The 17,452-nt window shown below is 38.9% G+C and overlaps 1 protein-coding gene across 13 annotated transcripts in view; it reads left to right on the forward strand.

The window, feature by feature from the left end:
- The window catches only part of LOC116776693 (copper-transporting ATPase 2), a 30,601-nt gene that overhangs the window by 10,698 nt on the left and 2,451 nt on the right, over positions 1-17,452 (forward strand). For 12 of the 13 annotated variants that reach the window (XM_061525629.1, XM_061525623.1, XM_061525625.1 and 9 more), the window contains 22 exons: positions 9,310-9,427; positions 9,642-9,766; positions 9,998-10,113; positions 10,330-10,491; positions 10,818-10,897; positions 11,108-11,210; positions 11,450-11,610; positions 11,849-11,949; positions 12,083-12,211; positions 12,465-12,648; positions 12,890-12,987; positions 13,119-13,254; positions 13,554-13,694; positions 13,926-14,034; positions 14,308-14,467; positions 14,555-14,654; positions 14,750-14,950; positions 15,361-15,517; positions 15,682-15,938; positions 16,462-16,597; positions 16,710-16,852; positions 17,052-17,144. In XM_061525629.1, coding sequence (XP_061381613.1) covers positions 9,310-9,427; positions 9,642-9,766; positions 9,998-10,113; positions 10,330-10,491; positions 10,818-10,897; positions 11,108-11,210; positions 11,450-11,610; positions 11,849-11,949; positions 12,083-12,211; positions 12,465-12,648; positions 12,890-12,987; positions 13,119-13,254; positions 13,554-13,694; positions 13,926-14,034; positions 14,308-14,467; positions 14,555-14,654; positions 14,750-14,950; positions 15,361-15,517; positions 15,682-15,938; positions 16,462-16,597; positions 16,710-16,852; positions 17,052-17,144 — 3,010 coding nt within the window. Of the gene's footprint in view, positions 1-6,360; positions 6,505-9,309; positions 9,428-9,641; positions 9,767-9,997; positions 10,114-10,329; positions 10,492-10,817; positions 10,898-11,107; positions 11,211-11,449; positions 11,611-11,848; positions 11,950-12,082; positions 12,212-12,464; positions 12,649-12,889; positions 12,988-13,118; positions 13,255-13,553; positions 13,695-13,925; positions 14,035-14,307; positions 14,468-14,554; positions 14,655-14,749; positions 14,951-15,360; positions 15,518-15,681; positions 15,939-16,461; positions 16,598-16,709; positions 16,853-17,051; positions 17,145-17,452 lie in introns of those variants that run through there. The other variant, XM_061525635.1, reaches the window with a different exon arrangement.

Here is a 17,452-nt window from a genome sequence, read left to right on the forward strand (position 1 = left end):
CCCCGCGTTCCGTCTCGACGCCCACAGATCCAATACAACATTCCTCTGAAGTAATTAAATTGTAGTTATTCAATTTAATAACAGATAAGGCATTGTTTTCATTATTTTCTTCTCCTGTGATCTCGGTTCGGGCGTATTTCGCTAGTCTATATACCTATGACTGTTTTGTCAAATCAAAATGTTTTTTTTTATATTAACGTTTTTTTATATTAACGTAACTCCTTTTTGTGTGACGACAGTAGGAATTATATTAATTTTATTTATTGCGAGTGTACATAGGTATAAAGCTCTTTAAATATATATAGGTCAGACTCAGCGTAGGCTCATAGCTATATATGTTGGTCGTAAGACACTATTTGTCTTGGTATAATATATACTAATTTTAACCCATGCTTTTAGTCATATTAACTTATAGTTAAATGTAACTGTTATTTTAACCGCGTGCTATTGTCGTGTTAGAAATTGAGCGTCCTTCGTCAGTGATCTCGAGGTCCGATTTAATTTATCTGTGACGTGGGTCGTTGGTTATTTAACCGATTCAGAAAAAGGTGGTGCCTGATAAAAATGTATTTGTAAAAAAAAATCTGATTATGTTCTGTTTGTATTTCATTTTTATTTATTTTGATAATTTTATGTCTGTAAATAGTTTGCGTCCGAGAATACGGTTATCGTAATTTGAATGTTTGATCACAAAGTGTTTAGCATATCCTAGAGTAAAGGACGAACCTAGAGATTTTATATGATATTAATATGACGCTCAGACAGAAGGGGGGGATTTTTATGACTGGTTCATGCAAAAACTACTGTGTGGTTCTTAATGAGACCGTAGAGGGAGTGGTGAGGCAGTTCAGTGATCAGAATGACAAGATGTGGAATGGTATTTATCTTTATAATACAAAAAGCTTTGAATTAATATGTTTATAAAGGAGTGTGAAATTGATTTTCGCTTTAATGTTTTCTATATTTAAAACAAAAGTTATGTATATAAATAGTATACAACGGGTTGCTTACTATAGGTTTGCATTCGAGACTACGCACGGAAGGTATCTCGTTTGTTTATAAATACTTACTATATGAAGGGAAGACTGGAAAACGTTATGCCACAAGTTACAATACAAACTATATACGGAGCGTTTCCAGTTTTTCTAAACAGTTTTCCATTAACCTTAATACTATACTACCGGAAACTTAATAACGATCCGTATGCCGTGAAAGCGCAAACATATAGTAGGTAATCGTGCTGTTAAGTGTCCGAGAACGGTATACTGTATTTATTTATGCATATATAATGACTTTAACAATATATTTGAGTTCCTGGAAGGTTAAGAATTCATCGGAAGTATGAAGTCAATGTTTAACAAGAAATAAGTTAAAGAAACATTATCGCATTCGGCATTATTAATAATATTTGATTATGTTTATAATTCCTAACTTTCAGTCCGGCGCCAGAAAGGAGAGTCGTGTTTTTATGCATATTTAAACTAGATTTTGCCCGCGACTTTGATCATGTGGATTCTGAAATAGAACTTTACTAAAACAATATGTAAATCTATAGGGACATGTATAATGTGTCTCGTAGATTTATATAGAGTACAACTGTTGTGATGATGCTGGAGTAACTACAGGGACTGACGGGATACATTATAGTCTGTGTCTTACTCTCACGTTTGAACTGCATCACTGTAAAGTTTCATGAAAATCGGTCAAGTAGATTTTTTGTTAAAGAGCTACAAACATCCGTGCGTTCTTACAAATTTTCGTATTTATAATATGTTGATGACATACATTAATATTATATATTTATATGTTAGATCGTAGTTCGTACATGCACTACCGTCCAAAAGTTTGGAAACACCATAGTAATTGAAATAAAAACAACAATAAAAGACATAAATCATGATTTGTTTCTATGAAATCTGAAACAAACGTTAGATTAACATTACGTGAGAAGTATTCAGTACAATTAAGTGCAAAAATAATGTTATTTTCATCAAATTTTAGGCCTCATCAAAATTATTATTTATTCACAAATTTTATTCATTCATTTGATTATTTCAGCGAAGTATTCGGACTCCAGCGACTTCCATTCATTCTGTAAATGTTGCCACAACTGTGCTGAGATCCATGGACTTTTAACTCTTCATCCAGCTCAGCCCATACTAAATCTATAGGCGAGAGATCTGGCTATTGTGATCGCCATTTCATAATTTGCAAAAATTTTTCGTTTTGTTTCTGCTGTAAGAACTCCTGGCATACTTTTGATGAATGCTTTGGACCGTCATAATGCTGATAATTAAAATTTCGGCCAATCAGATTCAGTGCACAAGAAATTGCATTTTCTTGCAGAATTTTCAGATAGCCTTCTTTATTCAGTTTTCCGTCAATTTAATCAAATGACCGGGCTTATTGTTACCAACGCATTCCCAAACCATTATACTACCACCACTATGCTTCACGGACTGCACTGGACACGCTTCTAAAAGCCGTTCGTCTTTTGATCGACGCACAAAAATACGTCTTTTATATCCAAAAATTTGAAACTTAGACTCATCCGTCCAAAAGACTTTTTCCGGTCTTCTTCCGTCCAGTTGTTATGTGCTTTAGCCCACTCTAGTTTATTTGTCTTATGGGTGATAGTTAGGCTTGGGTTTTTGGCTCCAACGCAACCTCTTGAGCCAGCAGACAGCAACGTCTCTTTACAGTTGTTATTGAAACTGGCTTTCCTCGTGTTTTATTTAAAGCAACACAATTTGTGACGCTGTTAAACGTCGATCACGTTTCGCAAAAACTTTTATAAACTGATCTTCTTAGTTTCTTGTAGATTTGGGACGTCCAGATCTCTTCCTGTCTCGACTTTCTCCCGTAGCTCGCTGTCGTGTAAGAGTGTTATGTACTTTACATGAAACGCCAACCATTTTTGCGAGTTGGCGTATAGAATATCCTTCTCTTTTCAAAGTACAAATAACAGTTCGCTCTTCAAGAGAAATCCGTTCCGCTTTTGCCATATTATGCAGCTATCAGCTGATGTTACTGACACACGAACCTCACAAAGTACACTGAACTCTAAACTAGATACTTGACGGAATTATATACATAATTTAAAAAACTTATCTCTGTTCAAAACAAAAGAAATTAACGATTGGCAGTGCAGCAACTCTTGTGGTCATAAAACACTTTTGCCGTTCTTTCGTCAAGGGCGGAATAACTGATAAGAAATAAGTAGTTTTCTTGAATATTAATTGTTAAAATAAATGATCTTTAACAGGAACGTGTATTTTTAAAGATTTATTTGAAGTAATTCTTTTATTTAATGAAAATATGATGTTTCTATAGTTTTGGACGGTAGTGTATATTAAAATAGTCAATGACTTTGTCAGCTGTCCCGCACAGTTCGTGTATTATATATATAACCACCCTGTATATAACAATCGTCTAGATTGAGACTAACATCAACAGTCAGCACGTGCACGAAATGTTTTCAAAATACCCTCGTGTTATGTTCTAGCGGGTTCACGACGAACAAACATACACACGTACAGTCACACGGTACTCTATTTTATTGTATATTAAACACGTGTGAAAAACATCAGAAAATAATGAGATTTTTTAATTGAATTGATCTTTTGGTTTTAGATTTTCATATTTTATTTTATCGATGATACCAAAGGCTCGTACTACCAGTGATAACTGCTAACTGCCTGTTTCAACGTCTTACTTGTATAATCCATTTAACAGACAGTTTTGACATTGACGGTTAAACTTATAGCAAAAACATTTTGACTTATACCGATAAAAATATTTACGTTGAAATTACTTTTTTTTTTGTATAAAAATTTTTCGTTTCTGAATTTGTTTTTTTAAAGTAAAATATATTTTTTTGTTTTAAAATAAAATATTAAATGGCGGTATCTAGTATTCGCTTTGGTTTTGAAGTTATGTATCTTAATAACGAGTTTCCATCACCACACTTCAATCTTCAACGGATACTTCAATCTTCTCATCATTGCAAGGATTCACCAAGCGGGTGCCGGGTCCATCGCGTTGCAGGGAGTAGCTTCAACAGTGCCTGGGACTTGCGACCCGGGTGTAGGTTTAAGGGACGCTCACCTCCACAGTCCAAGCTCCTCTCACTGTCTAACCAAATTTGAAACGAACCTACTAGGTCTGCCTTCGAAGTACCTTACAATAGTGATTTGTTGTTAGTTCTCGACAGGCCCAAGTCTTTTAGTAGGTCTTAGAGAAATTTAGCTGTGTAGTATTAACGTTTTTACTCACGAAAACCTGGATACTGTCCATGTTGCGTTTTCCAATACATAACCGTAAAAGTATTAAGTAATTAATTTATGACGAGCAATAAGGAATAAAAAATCATTTATTTGCTTATTACATGTGTTTCCTTATCAATACATACAGAATGATACGCGTTACCCCGGAATGTTCAGAGTCGAATCCGGGACGAGGCGGGTTATTGTATATTTTTGTATATATTTTTTAATTATAGATATCCTTGAAGTTTATTTGAGGATGTAGGCATTGGGTTCAGAAAGGAAATAATATATATATATATAAATAATGTAGGTATGTTATGTAAGTGACAGCGCCACCTATGGTCAGTGACACTGTACTATATAATATATAACTAAAATTATGTGTTTTCATTGAATTACATGGGGTTTTTGAAAAAATTACAACCTATATCTCATCCTGATATCTAAACTTCATCACTGGAAAGTTTCACCGCAATGTGTTCAGTAGTTTTTTATTACAAGACAAACAAACTAACATACATACTTATAAATTTTGGCATTCATAATATCAGAGGGATTTATTAGAAATATATGCCCACGACTTCGTCCGCACGTAAAAATATTTTTTATTATTTATATCAATAAAAATAAATAAAAGTTTCTTTTACGTCAGCTGTCTGTCAGTGAAAACCCCGTCGTAATCGGCGCAGTCGTCCCAGAGAATAGTAACCGACAAACAGATAAATATTTTAAAAAAAATCTGCGATACTTTGTTGAAATTAAATTACAGACAATCAGTTTTATATGACTGTATGTATAGATGACACGGAGCTAAATATTATTGCTATGACAGTGTGTTTATCTGTTCGGAAAATATAATGAACATAGCTCCTAAACAATAAGCATGGGCAGTTCAAATATTATTATCAAATACAAATCTATTGTATTCCTTTGTTTATAAACTTCGACGTGCTGAACCTTGCCGCAGCCCTAGGGCTCTCGCAGACCCTGATGGAGTACATTGATGCCCTGGTGGGCGTGTGGTGGTCTCGGAGACCCCCGGTCTGATCATAATTAATTCAAATTATATTTCTACCCACCAATCCCAGCAGTGGCCCTAGTTACCCCAGTTTATATGCCTTCCTTAGTAACACAAGTCTATTCAGTAATCTTTGTTATTTAACCCAAGTACTTACCGCAATGATACCAGTTATTCCAAATATTCTTGTTACTCCAGTGACCCCACTGACCCCAGTCGTATAACAATAGAGTTCAGCCTCTGTCCTAGACGTATAGTTCTCAGTTATTTAATCAACATCGTGGCTTCATAGCGCCCACTAATATAAACATCATATTATTACGTGTGTGTCCGTCTGTTAGATAATAATGCTTTAACAATAGCCGTAACACAATCAGCTATCGAACTGTCCCAGGAGACACACCGACCGACATTACATACAATTATCATAGATTTCGGTGCACTGTGAGTGATTTTAATCTTAAATGAGTTCTCATATTGGCTGTACGTATATTATATTTTTTTATTCTTTTTCTTAACCGACTACAGAGTTTGTATTCTTCTCATAGTTTTAATTATATCTGTGTATGCACAAAAAAAAACTGTTTTATATGAAAATATATTTTTAGTTTTTATTGTTAAATTTTTAATGATTCAGTTAAAAGCAATTAATATATTTTATTGATAATTTGTCTATTATCCTTTACCGCACGACACTAAATTGTCAAAACAGCGCTATAAGCGCTAATGTTATTAATATAATTCTATCAATTACTACAAATAACTTATAAAGTGGTTATATAATTATTTTTTAATCTTATTCAAATATTTGTTAAGAAACTGATGTTTTTAAACTATTTCATGAATCTCTGGAATAATTTCTTCAAAGAGTATATAAATAAATAAATTTTATGTTAAAGCGCTTAATTCGCTACAGTGTTTAAAGTTTTGCACACAGCGCGGCATACACGGGAATACAGTGACGTCATAGCGTCTAAGTTATTCGTAATTCGAATTTCGAACAGTGTTGTGTGAACTTGTTTATTTTGCAAGTTAAATTGTGTGCAAATGATGGGATTTTTTTTCAATCCTTTCACCATTTTTGTTTCGGAATTAAGTGTTTAATATTTAATTCATATATCGTGCTCTTGTTTTTGTGCTTTCCCAATATATTTGTTACCAAATATTTTATCTGTGATATTATACTTCGATAAACACTGATAGCGGTCGTTTAAATATGTAAGTATATCAAATGTCATTGAACTTGAGTAAATTTAAATTTGTGGTAATATCCATTGAAATTATTAACGTTTTAATGTTTATATGTTAAAAATAAAACCTAAATCGTCTCACTGACACACATGCGAACCTGTTGTGCGTTATATTATTATTTTTTGTCTTACTTTTACTGACGACGTGTATGCTCTGTTTGTTTTGGTGCTATCAAATTGATATCTTCTTTAGTACCGTTCATATTTTAAATTGATAAAATGTGGAAAAAGAGATTTTACCGTTTAAAATCTATTGAAATTTGATTATTTGTTACCTTGCAAGTCGTATTAATGGATATTTAAGACTTGGTATTCTAATATCTTAATGCTCAAGTACTGGGTTAGTTTACCATGAAAGCTGCTCGTGATCTGTACATCGTCCCAGGGTGACTCCGTCATGCCAGTTAGCGTCCAGATGATCTTTGGGGCTTTTTGTCCCTCCCTGTGCACTTTTCACAATATGGAAAGTTCAAAAAGGAAAAGCAAGTTTTCATAGCGGTTCTATTTCCTCAGTGAAAGTGCACCTTACTACCATTAGAGCTCTGCACTGCAATAGCTCACCATACCTTACCACCAACAGGCCAATAAGTCGCACTGTCTTTCTTTGATGGAGATCCAGATTCTACTTCCTACAGACGCGGCGTGCCTAGTGAGGCAAGACATAGTGATGTTTTACTCTGATTTCTGAGTTATATAACTCTCAAGTTTCATCGAAATCAGTCAAGCAGTTTTTGCAAGAAAGAGTAACAAATATCCATACATCGTGAATTTTAACATTGGAGGTTTATACTTACACTAGGTAACACAGATCTGGACCCAATCAAGAAAGTATAAAAAAATCATATGATTACTGTTTGGGGTATACCTACATCGTAGTAATATGTGTCATTAATTTATTCATTAAAAATCCTTTTTTGTTATTGTTGTAAAATATATTTACTTACAATCATATATTTTACATAAGGTTGCCTATATACCAAACTTGAACGTAATGTTTCACTGATAGTGTTTCAATAGCTGTTATCTCTTATCAGTTAAGAGTAAACTCCATCGACCCGGTTAAGTTATCCGCCACTATATTGATCTATACGTTAGATATTCTTAAAATTAACTCCGATTAGTTCTTGTATTAATGACACACAGACATACATAGTGATAATCGAAAATTATTTGGCAATTTTATTTGTATTTTTTGTCTTCGCATCAGAATGTTCGAGAAGTCTTGCCAGATGCCCACGCTATGCATCATTCGTAGCAGAGACCAACTTTCAGATATAACATTATTGGGTTACTTTGTAGTAACGACGAGTTACATAAACACGTTTAAATAGAAATATCGAAAACAACGTTGATTCATTCGAGTGTGATGAACTGACTTTGACCCAGGAACGAGTTCGTTGTCTCTCAAGCGTGTGGAACCTAAACCAGAGATTGATGCCCATTGATCGGCCTTTTATGTGAAAGGTGGCAAACGAGCAGACGGCCCACTTGGTGGGCAGTAGTCACAGTGGTCTATGGACGTCTATGCGTTGCCAACCTTGGTTATTGAGGAAGAGGAAGGGGTGGGAATAAGGATATGACAGGAAAGGGTGGGAACAGGGAAAGGGCAATGGGCTCTCTCACTCATCGGACGAAACGCAGCCATTAAAGACTACTTCACGCCGATCTTCTGTGAGAGGGTGGCACTTCCCCGGTCGAGCCAGCCCATGTTCGAGCTGTAGTAACTTGACACAGCTAGGCTCTACCAGCTCTGTAGTTAAAAATTATATAAGTACAGTTTCATAATGTTACCAACATGACACATTGTACGAGCTTTCAACGAGTAGTTCGTACATTAAGTTAGATTATAAGATTAATTTTAAATCAAATTAGTTTAAATTAATCTTAGTTTTTATCTGTCTGTGGCTAACGTAACTTACACGTTGTTTAGATAAACATAACATGACATTTTTTAAAGTAGGTTTCCAAGTATATTTCTATTTAAGAACATTTTCCTGAACACTTTATTTCCATTTCAAGGGCATGTGATAACAGACACGTAAAACATCATTACTCTTAATATGAGTCCGCATCTTAAACTCAGAATCGACAGTTAGAAGGTATTTTATCGGTAATGACACGGAATATAACTATGGTGTGAAGGTAGACGTTTGTAACTCAAACTAAAGGTAGTGCAATAAAATCCTTCCGTGCTGTTTATTTGCCTATAAATATCTTTATGGTAGAGACTTTTTTGATCGGTTTTATACATGTTATTAGTTGTTAAGATTATTATTGATTAATTCCTTTGTTCTATCAAATAATAGACGTCCTTTAAGAATTTTCTAGTCTCTTTGTTTTATAACCTTAAGGTGTGACTTGTAAAGAAAAACGTGGCTCATTAGTCGTCAGTCGCCACATAATGAAGGCACTAAACGAATCGCAATAAATCCTAAATTTTATCGGAATTCTATATATATGGATAGTGGATTGCAACCTGCGACTCACGGAGTGTTATGTCCCGGTCACTCTGTAAACTGAGCTACATGCTCTTTCTATAATCCGAAGAAAAATTAAACACTTTGTATTAATTTGTTTGTTCAGGCTAACAATATATTTAAAAAATAATAGAATCTTTTTCATCATACCTTCTTAAGCTCGTTGTTTCTGTTATTTATTTATTAATTCTATAGAAAAATATATTAAATAATAATAATATCGATTAGAATGTCTCGTTTATTGTAAATATGGATAATACAAGACTAATGTTGTACTAATGTCGTGGTCTCTACAGTGATCCCAGTCCAGACCTGGTCTCCGTGCGTGTCCCCATCCATGGCATGACCTGCCAGTCCTGTGTGAGGAGCATCGAGGGATCAGTCCGGGAACTGCCGGGAATTCACTACGTTAAGGTACAGCTTTGTTACATATGGGTAATAAACCTGTTCTACTCAGCAGACCGCTGTCTACTGGCTCTAAATAGTACCCCCCATCGCTCCAAATGACACTGACACACTATGAATCATATTTCTTTTCTTGATTCAGTAGATGAATCGTTCTACTCAATAGACTGTTGGTCTACTGGATAGACCCGAACGTGACTGTAATGTACGTTCGTTATTTCAGGTGGAGCTGTCAGAGAAGGCTGGTTATTTCAAGTATGACCCCAGCGCGTGCTCCGCGGACAGCATCCGCTCTCATATAGAAGATATGGGCTTCGAGGTCACAGACAACAGTGACGGAGAGACGCGGTACATACACACACACACGCACGCACATACACACACACACACATTTTATATATATACATAATAGAGACAACATACACTCAAATGGTATAGATTCCTACTAGACTGATTTTAGTGAGACTATATTACAATCATAGATAATAACACCAATAGATAACAGCATGTTTATAGTAGACTGTTTTGTTTGTATACAAACGTGTCACGTGTTTCTGTATGTATGTTCGTCCGTTACAGGAACCTCCTCAACCCAGAGATCCCCACCGACACGCTGATAGACATGAGCACGGACGCCAGCCTGCTGCTCGCTGTGGTGGGGATGACCTGCCAGTCCTGTGTCGACTCCATACAGGGTACACACACACACAAACAGACACACACACACACACACATATATATGTTGACACTGTACTCGTATTCTCTACTTTACTAATAAAATTACAAAATATTCAGTCATATTCAAATGTGTTTTTTTAAAAAAGCCGTAAATTCTCATAAATAATGTAATATCGAATATTTATATAAATATATCACGGGAACACATGAATTTATATATTATTTGTATCCAGGTGCCCTCAAAGACGTCCCAGGTGTAACCAGCTCAACAGTCAGCCTGGCCAAGGGCACGGCGCTGGTGACCTTCACCCCGGCCGAGGTCACTCCGGACCTCATTAAGGACACCATCTACAACCTCGGCTTCGACGTGGACATCATCAGCGTCACTGACAAAGGTCCTATTATCACCCCTAGTACGGGTCTTAAACTACATACTGACAGTTTGATCGTATCCAGTACACGAACAGTCAATATAAAGTGTACTCAAGATCGGTTCAGTAGTTTTCATATATTAAAATAAATAGAACGGAGCTATTGATAATGTTTAAAAACAATTACTCTCAACCGACTGCGACCGTGGAAAAGAGTATGTTACCAGTTGAAACAATATCTTATAAAAAATATGTCATACATCACGTTTAGTGGAGTCCCTCCGCCCGGCCCTGGCCAACGAGCATCATAATGAATAGAAAAATTAATAAAAATGTGTTGTACTCACCAGAAGCAGAGAATAAGGACCAGGGCGGCTCCGGGGACAGGCGGGCGCGCGCGGGAGGGGGGGAGGCCACCGCGAAGACGAACGTAAGCACTCGCGGCCCGCGGGGGAGAGACGGGACATGAGCACCCTGCTTAAAACTGACGCTCAGTATACGAGCCACACTAACACAGCTCCTGTCTTAAAGTCGCTTATATTAAATAGATAATATTGAGTCAATATATGTATAAAATAATTAAATTAAATTTGATTCATTATGCGTTCAAAAGTATTAAGGGTAACCGGCGTCTCCCCAGGGTAACGCGCCGTCAGAGATATCCAGGTGCACCCTGGAGGTGAAGGGCATGACGTGCGCCTCGTGTGTCGCGGCCATAGAGAAACATTGTGCCAAATTGACGGGTAAGGCTGGTTTTGGTTCGGCCTCATCGGGGTAGCGAAGGTTTGATGACAAGCACAATGTTTATTAATATTTACATATATATATATTTTCAAAAAAACCTTTTTTATATATAAAAACACAATTACCCTTAATTAATTAACAAATTAAGCGGTTTCCGTTCAAAACGCTTGGAGGGTAAAATATAACAAGCCGTTCCATTTTACCTCCCGGCGATGTACATGTCAATAACTCCCCCCAGGTGTGCATTCGATAGTGATAGCCCTCCTGGCGGCTAAGGCCGAGGTCCGCTACGAGCCGGCCAAGATATCCGCAGCAGCCATCGCCGACTCCATCACCGAGCTGGGGTTCAGCTCCGAGCTCATCAGCGACAGCGGGGCGCCGAAGGATTTGAACCTACTAGTCAGTTGCTAACCCGTCATGTACCGACTCACGGAGATATTCACAAAAACACATACACTTGAAGTAAACAGTCCCAACAAACTTGACTTGAGCAATGACCTGTTGAGATGAGATTAGATGAGATAGAGATAGAGATAGAGATAGAAGTTTCCTTTAATATTAAAAATATGATTTATTCAATTTAGACCCGTATCACACAAATATTTAGAGTACATTGTGTGTTATATGTGTATTCCAGATCAAGGGCATGACCTGTGCGTCGTGTGTCAACAAGATAGAGAAGTCCCTCATGAAGCTGAACGGCGTGGTCTCCTGTTCCGTGGCGCTCACCACCAGCAAGTTAGTTGATGCTCCCAGGGTTCGCTTATGTTTCGTTTCATATAAATATGTTAACTATCGTTCGACTAACACATTTCTAATAGCCGACGATATAATAGCCCCATGTCATGTGTTACCCCCGATCTTTCCCCAGGGGTAAAGTCAAGTATGACCCCGAGGTAATCGGTGCTCGCCGCATCTGTGATGCTGTAGGGGACCTCGGCTTCGAGGCCAACGTCGTGGGATCGCAGCACAAAGGCACCGCCAACTATTTGGAGCACAAGTCAGTTATATAATACTAGTTAACTAGAGATGATCTTTGACCTTTACGTTTGACCTTCTCATATCCACGTCCTCAATGGAACAATATCCCCTATAAAAAGTAGACCGTCAGTTTTTATTATACTAGCTTTACACTTGAAAAAACTAATACGACTTCTAAAATAAGAGTGAATTAATAGTAAAAGTCGTATCAAAACCGGTCCAGCCGCAGCGGAACTTGCAGTAAAATTATATAATAATGATTTGTTCGTCAGAGAAGAGATCCGTCGTTGGCGTAACGCGTTCCTGGTATCCCTGATATTCGGCGCGCCGTGTATGGCGGCCATGACTTACTTCATGCTGGGCATGGGCCATCACTCCGCCAGGGACATGTGCTGCGTGCTGCCTGGACTCAGTCTCGAGAACCTGCTGCTGTGGCTGCTGGCGACCCCCGTGCAGGTGGGCTGATAGGCTGAACATTACATACTATAGCAAATGAATATCGCTCCGTCGGTGAGGGTAGTTGGAATTTGAACGGATAGTTCATAGTTCTCTAAAAAAATTTACTTAACATTCTATATTTACATTGTAGTTCCTAAAGACTCAGTCTAGTCTAGACTCGTCTAAGCCGGTCTAGGCTAGTCGGGTCTAGACTAATAATTAAAAAATGTTTTATTAAAGTGTTTTATTTACATTTCAGTTTATAGGCGGCTGGCACTTCTATAAACAGGCGTACAAAGCGTTGAGACACGGGACATCAAACATGGATGTACTTATATCTATGACCACTACTATAAGGCGAGTTGTCTTGTTGTTAGTCGTGAGTTGTTGAGTTGTATTTAGTCATATCACTTTGTTATTTATAGACTACCCACACATGAAACTTATTTAATATATGGTAATATTAATGATATTTATGTCGCCAACAGTTATTTATATTCCGTGGGCGCAGTGAGCGCGGCCATGGCGCTACAGAAGGACACCAGCCCTCTCACGTTTTTCGACACGCCGCCCATGTTACTAGTGTTCGTGTCATTAGGCAGGTGGCTAGAACACATAGCTAAGGTGACTATGTAAGATAACAGGATTCGAAGCCGCGACCAGTGGGATGATTTGTCCCAGTCATTTTAACTACTGAGTTATCGTGTCGTTACTTGTATACAGATTTAGATTAATTATATTGTACAGTATCAGGACTCGAACCCGGGACTCTTGGGACGAGTTATCACTCATAAGACTAATTTTGTTTCTTTGTTCTTTAAAACATTATTATTATTATAATTTTGTCAGACGAGGTGACAGTATTCTGTTAGTTAATTTTTTGTTATATTTATTATCTGTTACATGGGTTAATTTAATTCCAGGGTAAGACTTCCGAGGCGCTATCAAAGTTGTTATCTCTGAAGCCCACGGAGGCTGTTCTCGTCACCCTGGACCCTGAAGGCCGCGAGATCTCGGAGAAGAACATACCAGTAGACCTGGTGGAGAGGGGGGACATTCTAAAGGTTGGCCTACTCGGTCTTTTTAATAATAAGTGTCTTAGGAGACTGTTTTAATTTAACTTTTAATAGATTTTTGTTGTGAAGAGACACAAAATAAAGTTTGGTCTATTCGTTCTTTTGGTCTTTTACGGACTGTTTCATTGACATCAATAACATCTGATTTTTTTTTCATTACTAACACTAAAATTATGTTCAGTCAATGTTTTTATAAAGAGTTACATGTATGTATGTCAGGTTGTTCCGGGAGCGAAGATCCCAGTAGACGGAAAGGTGATCTCCGGCCAGAGCACCTGTGATGAATCTCTCATAACCGGGGAGTCCATGCCGGTCGCTAAGACCAAAGGTTCGTCTATCTGTAGTATACTAGCTGGCGGCCGCGACGTGGTCCGCATCACACTACTGGCAGCAGAGGAACGGCCGACAGCGCTGTCTGACTCGTTTCATCCATACTCTATTCCTAAAGCACGTTTCGTTTTTTTGTTGCTGGAAACGAGCCGAGGCGTCATCACCATGTAGGAATAATATTAAAAAAAAAGTATCAGAAACTTAGTTTTATTTAAATGTGTTATAAAAAATCTCAGATGTTATATATAGATATTTTATTCTTGACCCTCAGATTCCCTGGTGATAGGAGGCAGCATGAACCAACACGGCGCGCTGCTGGTGAGGGCCACTCACACCGGCGAGGCCAGCACACTCGCACAGATCGTGAGGCTGGTGGAGGACGCGCAGAGCAGCAAGGCACCCGTACAAAGACTCGCTGACACTATCGCCTCGTGAGTAGACGGAGAGGGAGAGAGAGAGAGAGCGGGAAGGAGAGGATGTATAATATATTAATATACAAATGTTGTGATACCCGTCAGTTACTTCGTGCCGATGGTGGTGTTCCTGTCGCTGCTGACGTTGGTCTGCTGGACCATCAGCGGCGCCCTGGACGTGGACAGAATCAAGGCTATCACTCCGGTACACGCGACACACACACACATACACGCACGCACACACACACATAATAATGTAATCCGTGTAATATTAATATATGAAAATATGTGTTCTGTCAGGAGATCTACCGCGACGCGGGATTCTCGGACTGGGAGCTGATAGTGCAAACGGCCTTCCACTTCGCCCTGTCGGTGTTGGCGATAGCCTGTCCCTGTGCGCTAGGGCTCGCCACGCCCACGGCCGTCATGGTGGCCACGGGCGTGGGCGCGCGGCTAGGACTGCTCATCAAAGGGGCAGAGCCTCTTGAGAACGCTCACAAGGTGAGTTCGTCGTAGATTTTATTATACACCGGGAACCTCCTGGTGTAAGCACGAGATACGATCCTAAGATAGATTCGACAATACCAACATAATTATTTTTTTTAATCAAAAATGTACAATGTTTTTCTTAGACAAAAAAGCAATGTGAATGGAACAGAACATAATCATAGTTTGAATGTTTATTTATGTTTGTTTATACGGAAAAATTTAAAAACAGTGTATATAACCAACATTATGATAACTAACAGAGATCTTAACTTGGTTATCTTGAGATCTGTTCGTCGTCTAATATCTCGTGTGCGTCGGCCACTTATAAGCCTCACCACTGACATACTCATTATAATCACATACATATATTCTTGAACAAACTTTGTCCTTGCTCATGGAAAGTGTCTCCTGTTTATAACCAGGTCAAGACGGTGATATTCGACAAGACTGGCACCGTCACGCGAGGGGACACGTCCGTGGCGAGGGTCTCCATACTGACGGGCGACCCCTCCACCTTACCGGAAGTCATCACGTGTATCCTGACAGCGGAACTGAACAGCGAACATCCGGTCGCCTCCGGTAACATATATATATATATATATATATATATACATATTGAGTATATACAAGTTATAGTATGTTCGTATTCACGGACCGGTTAGGCCTCGACCGCTATCTCTATCCCAGTCAAAGTCTATTAATACGTGCATTCTTAATTTTATATCTCAATGAAATATCCCCAGCCATCGTGCGGTGGTGTACGAGCGTGGTGGGCTCCCCACGAGCACTCGTCCGAGGCTTCACGGCGGCTCCGGGGTGCGGGTTGCGAGCACGCGTGCTCCTGACCGAGCGACCCCCGGGACTGGACAAGGATGGAGTCCTGTCACATCTGGGGGGAGTCCCCGTGGAGCTGGTGGGAGGGGAGGGAGACGCCGCGCTCAGCTCCGCCCAGGCCGCTGCCAGGTTACAGAGGGTCATCAAGGCGGCGGAGCAGGGGGAGGTAGGGCGGCGATGACGATATCACCACGTGGCGCCATCTGCGCCTTACTGATTATAATTATAATCCTTAGAATCATTTTTGCAGCTGATTAAAAATTAATAATAATACTGAACTATTTTAATTTTTTAAAGGCAACATGTAAATATGCCTTTGTATTTGAAAAATATAAATTCTGGCTTCAGCCATTTTGTAGGACTTTACTAGAAATAACATTGCAAACAAATCTGAGACAGCACCTCGAACACGCTACAGGTCATACAAAGTCTCATCAAACCTCAGTTTAAACTTCAACCCACGACCTCATTCCGCACATTGTGATATCTTGTACAATCTCCCCCGTACCTTATCTATGCTCCATATATTCCTCTTCATCTATCAGGTGTGACGTGGACTCCATCAATATCAAACTTATTCCAGCAAACCCGCAGCAATGAGCAACAATGCATTATGACCACTGTTAGTTTCATATTTAAACTAAGACAGAATAGTACATTGTTAATGATGTAACATCTGTACTTTCCAGGAGGTGGAGCAGGTGGTGCTTATAGGGAACAGAGAGTGGATGCACAGGAACGGAGTCATGGTCCCTCGAAGGGTGCAGGAACAGCTGCGGACGGACGAGGAGTTAGGGAGGACGGCTGTACTGGTAGCCATTAACGGTAAGACATATAGCCAACGAAACGAGATAAACTTTGTAAATAACGGTTTATTCGTGTTCCTTTTCTATGTAACTTGATAATAATAATAAAACGTGCTATCTCTTTATGTTAGACCAACTGGTGTGCACGATCGGCGTGTCGGACCAGGTGAAGCCTGAGGCGCACCTGGCCGTGTACTGCCTCAAGAAGATGGGGTTGGAGGTGTGTCTGCTGACGGGAGACAACAAGAAGACGGCCGCGGCCATAGCGAGACAGGTCGCATTATATATGATGTGTTAATTTACCACTGTTCATTGATCTACCGACATGTCCTACACGATTGTTCAACGCCCTGCAGCGAAAACACCATCAAGATCTGTTCATCACTCAGAAATGCTCTTTCACATGATATCTGTTTTTGTACTCTACATGAACATAATATATGTTTGTATTGACAACAAATATTATCCGTCAGGTGGGAATCAATAAGGTGTTCGCGGAAGTGCTGCCCTCACACAAGGTGGCCAAGGTCCAGGAGTTACAGGACAAGGGGCAGAAGGTGGCCATGGTGAGTATTTATCAGTCTTTACCAAAGTGAGCGCTAACGCCCTCAGGTGGGCGATCAGAACTTAAAAAACATGGAGTGTTATGTATAGATATAGACCTGGGGTGACTAGTAAGTTCATTTAGCTGGGATAAGTTATAGTGGTTTTACAGTAGGTGAGAGGGCGATTTAAAAAATAGTTTATTCTCAAAGAGGACAGCAGTTGAAATAAGATTGATAACCTCTCATACAAAACTATTAATACCAATTAATCTGACAATTAAGGACTACGAGAGTCCTGGCTGATCAGCGGCTCTACCCGCGTCTTTTTC

This window comes from Danaus plexippus, chromosome 30 (genome assembly GCF_018135715.1).
Source record: "Danaus plexippus chromosome 30, MEX_DaPlex, whole genome shotgun sequence".
Classification (NCBI taxonomy): domain Eukaryota; kingdom Metazoa; phylum Arthropoda; class Insecta; order Lepidoptera; family Nymphalidae; genus Danaus; species Danaus plexippus.